At 47.5% G+C, this 7,512-nt stretch overlaps 1 protein-coding gene across 1 annotated transcript; it reads left to right on the top strand.

Moving 5' to 3' along the window:
- Nucleotides 1-1,989: 1,989 nt before the first annotated feature.
- On the top strand, nt 1,990-7,173 carry LOC139047884 (putative nuclease HARBI1). Its single transcript, XM_070522041.1, has 3 exons — nt 1,990-2,007; nt 5,807-6,018; nt 6,675-7,173. The coding sequence occupies exons 1-3, from the start codon at nt 1,990-1,992 to the stop codon at nt 7,171-7,173; spliced, it is 729 nt and encodes a 242-aa protein (XP_070378142.1).
- The last annotated feature ends 339 nt before the right edge of the window (nt 7,174-7,512 follow it).

Here is a 7,512-nt window from a genome sequence, read left to right as displayed (position 1 = left end):
GAGTGGTCGCGTTTGCGCGAGCCCACTCAACCACAGTTGTTTTTATCCATTAAACTCAAATCTGTGCACGTCCGGATATATATGGCCCCTCTTTGTTGCAGAAATTTTACCTTGGTCGGCTATAGCGCACTACGTTCCGTATGTGGTGTTCACAAATGATGTGAAGAGACTGTGGAAGCAAGATAGAGCCATACACAAGCTCTTAATCCCGGCCTAATGTGTTTGTCTCCTTAGAGAGTGCAAGCGTAGGAGGATGAGGCAAGGGCAGGAGCCCCATAGATTCACGAGTGTGGTGTTTTGTTTTCTGCACTCATTGGACTGCGCCCAGGTCAACGCATATCGTCGTCGCGTCAAGGTTCAGTTTAACGGCCACGTGAAGCGCTAAACGGCGCTCCACTGCAGCTGCGTCTAGAGCACCTGCGTCTTTAGAGCGGCGTTGTAAAAGCTCTCCGGCACTAGCTGTGTGTATGTATGACGTAATGCGTGACGTAGTGCGTGCGTGATATTCATTTCTATTTCATATAAAAGGAATACATAACTCTACTTACAAATACTAAGCAACGAAACTCTATACCAACAGAATTTGTACCAAGATATCAGCTGCGCTGGTAAGCCACCTTCACAGGATGGAATGGCTTCTAAATTTTTTGTTTGTTTATACTCGTTTTTCTGCATTCCTGGGTCACTGGGCAGTCTGTGGTCGAATGAGCAGCTTATAGGTCTGCTCTGCTAAGGATGATAATCATGATGATGATGATGATCATCATCATCATCATAAGCCCATTTTATATCCACTGCAGGACGAAGGCTACTCCGTGTGATCTCCAGTTACCCCTTTCCTGCGCCAATGGCAGCCAGCGCACGTAAATTTCCTAATTTCATCGTCCTACCTACCTTCAGCTGCGCTCGACTGCGCTTCCCTTTTTTGTAACCCGTTCTGTAACCTTAAATGTCCACCGGTTGTCCAACCTAGGCATTACGACCCCTCCCAGCTTCATACTTTTCTCTTGAAGTCAATAAGAATATCGGGTATACCCGCTTGTTCTCTGATCCAAACCGCTCTATTCCGGCCTCTTAACGTTATTCCTAGCATTCTTCGTTTCGTCGCTCTTTCCGTGGTCCACAACTTGTTATGAAGCTTCCTTGTCAGTATTCAAGTTATTGCCTCATATGTCAGGACCGGTAAAATGAACAGGTAGTGCACCTTCCTTTTTAATGACAATGGTAAGTTTCCAGTCAGGAACTGGCAATCGCCGCCGTAAGCGATTCAACCCATTTTTATTCTTCAGTGAATTTCTTTATCATGATAAGTGTTCCCTCTGAATATTAGACATAGGTAAACGTACTCCTTCACAGACTCTAGTGGTTGACTGGCGATCCTGATCTCTTGTTCTCTTGCCCCGCTATTCATGATTATCTTTGTCTTCTGCATATTAATCTTCAACCCCACTCTTGGACTCTCTCTGTTAAGGTCATCAATCATTTGTTGTAACTCGCCTGAAGTACTGCTGAATAGAACAATGACATCGGCAAACCGAAGGTTGCTGAAATATTTGCCGTCGATCCTTACTCGCACGGTTACAGGATTCAAAACCGACCATCTAATCAACTTAAGTCATTGAGTATGTGGTAATAGACAGTTTTAGTATAGCGTATAGCACCATAGACACGGAGTTAGCATTATTGTTGCGTGCTTCACACTGCGCATACGTTACACACAGACGGTGCTAAATCTCTCCCTACTTATACTATTTTGGCCACGGCGGCCGCATTTCGATGGGGGCGAAATGCGAAAACACCCGTGTGCTTAGATTTAGGCGCACGTTAAAGAACCCCAGGTAGTCTAAATTTCCGGAGTCCTCCACTACGGCGTGCCTCATAATCAGAAAGTGGTTTTGGCACGTAAAACCCCATAATTATTACTTATATTATTTTTGGAATTTAGACTTGGAAGTTAACGGACGAAACGGGAGCCTTACGTACGGCAACATGGCGGCGCCAGTCCAAGTGAGAGCTGCCCGCTTAGGGTCTATCTATCCGCCGGCCGCCACTGTTTGACTCATTCGTTCACCACAAAAGTTCATGTTCGTTTAGATTTGTGACGATGCTTCGACAGCGTCGTACTGGTTACAAATTGGCGTTGTTTTAGAGATACGTTTTCGATTCCTGGCACATTACACTTAACGAGAGAGATTGCTCAAGTTTTCTTATGTTTGCTGTAGTCGCGTGAAGATGGCGCGAAAGCCTGTTATAGCGCTTCGTGTCCAGATGGTGCCGTATATGTCTACGTTAGCGTTAGGGTTTTCCTCCGCTTTGGTATTCTAAAGGACTAATTAGTGCCACAGAGTGCAGCCTTCTTTAGCCTATGCGTTGCGTCGTAAGCTTACGCTAACGCAAGCGTATTACGCTATACTAAACCTGTCTGATGTGTACTTACACGTAGCTCATCAACCTCTTTCATGCCGATATTGTAGATGGTCACTGTATAGATGCGGGACTGCGTAGGTGCTGATGTTTGAAGAAACTCTTACAGGGTGAGCTCGAGCACTGAGTACCGGCCACACTGTCTGAACTGGTCTTAAATGAATCTCTTTTGTGCCAACTTGGGTCACTAGCTATGTGTCAGTTAGTCTGTGCCGTCCTTCAATGGGCATCGTTGACACAAATTGGACAACTAGGCATGTGTCACTGGGAACATGCCGCTCTACAATGAAGAACAAGTTCCCTTACATTTATCCGACGCTGAGCCAATTCAAACCCACGTCACAGAGGTTCCTCAAGCACAGCAATCCGATGCATTACGAGGATGCATCACAAATTACCTGGGTTTATGCTGCTTTTCGAAGAAAGCCTTTACACAACGTTTTAGTGAGCTTCTGCATGAATGCACAGGGCCTGGGCCGCTTTTGAATGAAGCAGCGAGAGAGGAATTCACAGCTTTCACAGGCACTGGCGCGGCATGCCTCTTGTCTCGGACGTCACGTGCGGACAACAAAGAAGTGCGGGAGACGCGGCCGGTTGACGCATGACGCGTTCCTCAGCGATCGAACTCACCAGTGCGCCATGCATTTCGGAAGTCATGCGCATACCTTACGGGTGAAAATTGCGCGTATAATGGTGATGCCACCACTAAGATGGCCCTCTTATGAGTGCTGCCTTCTGTCTCCGCATACACTTACAATCGCATCGACGAGGACTTGTGAAGGACACATACTTGCAATTTGGTTGCACAGCCCCAACCACGCGTGTGCAAACTAAATACGTACTGCTGTCATTACGGGCACAGCTTTTTTTTTAGTGCTTGAAAATACCACAACTTCTCACAGGAGACTACACTATGTATTGTGTGCAAAGGGTGTTGGCGAACGGCGACAGTTTACTGACAAGGACATCTCCAGCAGCGTAACGCAACTGCTACTGAGATGCAGTGCTTGCAATCTTCACATGCTTGCACTGAGGTAAGAACTTTTTTCCAGCCACAAGCGTTCCCAATGCGCTGCACGTCATTTTTGTGATACCTGCACATGGCTGAAAATCGGCAATTTCACCCCAAGGTCGAAACTCTTTCGGCGATGGCAAGCTTTATCAGTGCGCTTGAACTTGTGGGAAGGTGTTTTAATTATACGGGGGCCCGACTAACCCAAACGCAATTTATGCTGGTGTGACACAAGCTGAAATGCTTTAATACTCTGCCTAGCACCTTTAATACCACCGCAAGCTCGCCACTATGCAGCCCGTAGAAATCCGCACCAGTTAATGCCATGGCTTTGAAGTTGGAACAATAATATTTTTTGGAGCTTTTATTATTTAATATTCTGAGAACATTTAGGACAATAGATGTGCGCTATGCGTGTCAGGTTTGATGACATTTGCTTGTGGGTTCCCGTTTTCAATATTCTCAGCATCATCTTATTAATGAAAGGAAGTCAGTGGACGAGCAACTTTAGTGCTTGAATAGCGCAGCTATATAATCGGCATATACGGAACGTATGTGAGCAAGTGGCATAGAAATATCTAAATATTTTCAGAGACACATGACGGCGCTGACGGCGATGACGATGGCTTAATCTCGCTCGAAGTCTCCATATATTTGCTATTGCAATGGTAAACGTAAAAATTCAGCGGACACACTTAATAGTGCTTACGTAGTCTCGAGCATTACATTATTACAGTTCCTTTGATGAATCCTTTCTTTTTTCTCGTTCTTTGTCTGCGCAGCTTCTCGCCTGTGTTTTAATGGCGCCTCGGTAAGGCCAATCAAATTATTTCGACGTTGCTTAAGCTTCGCCTAAGACTGGAACGCTATGGCATCGAACGATCCCTGACTGCTTGTCACAGCGGTGGTGCCGGAGTAGCTCATGAAAGTAGGAAAGGAAGGACAGAGACCAGTACAGAGCGCCTAACTACGAACTAATCTTTATTTGCGGACGAGCATAATCTATATGCGCAGCAAACAGGAGCGTGCACAGAAAAAATGGGGTATACCCAGTACCAGCATGTCAAGTCAAATCACTTCACGTGCCCACGATTCCCCTGCGCTCAGCCAGATAATCTCCCATATATAATATTCTCGTCCACAAATAAAGATAAGTTGGAAGTTAGTGCTCGCTACTCGTCTCTGTCCTTCCTTTCCTGCTGTCGTGCGCTACTCAAACACCGTCGTTATGAACCCCGATCAACTCACCCAAGCCTCTACCTTAACTGCAGCTTATGCAAGCTTAATATTTACTGGGAAACGCTAGAGGCGAATGCCATACACGAGGGCGAGCTTCCTGGTAGGAACACGGTTTCTTTCGTGGACCCACCCCGGTGGTTAATGCAAAGCCATGTCAAGAGCATTAGAACATTTTCATATTTCTGTTATTGTCTCAGACATATAATATTTAAATGGGAGAAGACAACGTAAAAGCCATTCGATGTCGTTGTATTGTTTCATGACATTTGTTTGTGCTCTGTAATCCTCAAAATTCTGAGAAATATCTATGTCGTAAATGTAATGCACGGTATCCGTCGCTTTATTGATATAATGGTGTGGTAATATAACCCCCATATACCCCATGTTATATCAAGGCATGCCATATACATATACGAAATATTGTCACGTGGTGGTGACGTTGAAAAACACAGTAGCAATACTGTGAACGGCAAAACTAACTTTTATTGGGCGAACATGTGCCCACAAAACAGGCTACAATTATAGCACAACGATAGCGGCGAACACGGTCGGCGATCGTCGAAAATCTGGGTCGGTATAACGTAAAGCTATTCCGTTCTGTTTCTATTCTAAGATGACACCGCTCACTCATTGGACGAATTTTTTTAGGCTGCGTCCCTTTTTCCTGCCTGTCAAGCGACGTCAAGAGTGATAAAAAACTGCCACGTCAAAGTGACGTTTACGCACTCATTATGCTAATTTATGCCGAGCAAACCCGCTAAATTCGTGGAATAACCGGCGAGTGCCCCGTTCCGTTTGGAATAGAAAACAATGGCGGCCTTCTTGATTGCGTTGGTGGCGGTGGCAGCTCGTCAGCCCGGGCGCGGGAGGAGGGAGCCGAGGATGCGTTTGACATGCCAGACGATCTGCTTCGGCGGCACTTTCGCCTGAAGAAAAACTGTGTGGTGGCTGTGCGACGAAGTGGCGGAGGAACTCGGAGGCGTGAGAAAAACGGCGCTGTCGGTGGAGCGACAAGCGTTGTGCGCGTTGCGATTCTTCGCGACGGGCAGCTTTCAAGCCTCGGTAGGGAGTGAGGAGACGATCGGCGTGACCCAGCCTGCGGTCAGCAAGTGTGTGTGACGCGTGGCGGAGACAATCGTCCACGCCGGGGCCCGCAACAAGTGGGTGCATTTCCCGAGGACGTCGGAGGAGAAGGCGGCCGTGAAGGAAGGGTTCCTTCGACACGGCTCCATTCCCGTCGTCATCGGATGCGTGGACGGCAGCCTTATAGCCATCATCGCACCGAAGGGCGGGCAGAAGGCGGCATTCATGTGGCGCAAAGGGTACTACGCCCTCAACACAATGTTCGTAAGTATCTTAATTTTTGTCTAATTTGCCCATCATAGCAACGCGTGGCTTATGCTGTGCGCGCTCTCGTCAGATCTGCGACTCAGGCATGCGGATCCTCGCCGTCGACGTGCTGCGAACGGGGTCAGACCACGACGCCCACGTCCGGAGAACTACGTGGTTGCGTCGTCGGTTCCTGGAGGGGCATATTACCAAGGCCGGCGAACACCTCCTCGGTGAACAGCGGGAAAATTTTGTGCAGTTGCAATTCTGACAGCATGCAGCAAAGCGTGCTTGCGCCATAAGAGAATATTGAAGCCCGAACCCCTTATGTTTTAGTCAGCTTATTAAGTATAGGCGAGATGTAGAAATTTTCCAATGGTATCTGCACGAAACAAAGTGACAACACACCTGCGCTGTGCTTTAAACTAATTTTTAACGTGAGTGTACGGTGAACGCGTTGTCCCATTCTTTTTTACCCTGATAGTCATTTGTGAATGAAGACTACACAAATAGCTGCGTTGCTGCAAATAGGGATGCTACTATGCCCCAGCTATTGTTATCTGTGATCACAGCTGCGTCAGGTGTTCAGCCTGTATATTCCTTTATTGCAGCGTTTCTGTAGTAGGTGCATTTTACATGACCCATGCTTCGCCTACTAAACTTTGTGCAGGATTCAGACCATGTTTTATGATCCTGCAGGTGACAGCGGCTACCCCCTGGAACCATGGCTCCTGAGCCCAGTCACAGGCCACGCTCCCATACACACTGCAGAAGGCAGGTACAACACTGCACATGCTGCCATGCGATCCGTGGTGGCGCGGTGCATTGGGCTTCTGAAGAGCCGCTTTCGCTGCCTTCAGTGGTACAGCGCCCTCCACTACGAACCAGATCATGCTGCCAACATTGTTGCAGCATGTGCAGTGTTGCACAACTTGTGTCTTGACGAAGGTGACGTGTTGGATGATGTTAGTGATGACAGCAGCAGGAGTGGCAACCCCTCCCCACAGACAGTTCCCCGAGTGACGGTAGCACGCGTAATGTACTTGAAAGGCTGTGCTGCCCGGGATAATGTTATTAGCTCCTTCGGTACGACACGGAAGCAGCACCAGTTCTACATGCAAAGGGTGCGAAGGCGGCTGCGCCGACAGCAGCACCGACAGCAGCAATAAACACGTGCATGACACTGCAGGCAGATGTTTATTACTGCTGTCTACACACCTAATAGAGAGCAGGAACCAATGTGAAGAAATGTGTGTAATTAGTGGATAGCGTGCTGTTTTTTTATTGAATTTGCTCTATCATAACCAGCGTTTTCACATGTCCTCTGCCAGTGAGCTGTCACTACCGGAGATTATTGCATCATTCCACTGTGACACTACATGAGAGCCTTTCGTTTAGTACCTGTGGATAGAACACTGTGCTCATCAGCTGAATGTTGTAGCCACTTCTCTGGGCAGCTGAGGTTTGCCAAATGATTTGCTGCTGCTGCTGTTGCTTCTGTCATCACC

Source organism: Dermacentor albipictus, chromosome 7, assembly GCF_038994185.2.
Source record: "Dermacentor albipictus isolate Rhodes 1998 colony chromosome 7, USDA_Dalb.pri_finalv2, whole genome shotgun sequence".
Classification (NCBI taxonomy): Eukaryota; Metazoa; Arthropoda; class Arachnida; order Ixodida; family Ixodidae; genus Dermacentor; species Dermacentor albipictus.
The sequence above is the reverse complement of the archived record's forward strand: the minus strand, read 5'-3'. Positions and strand labels throughout refer to the sequence as shown.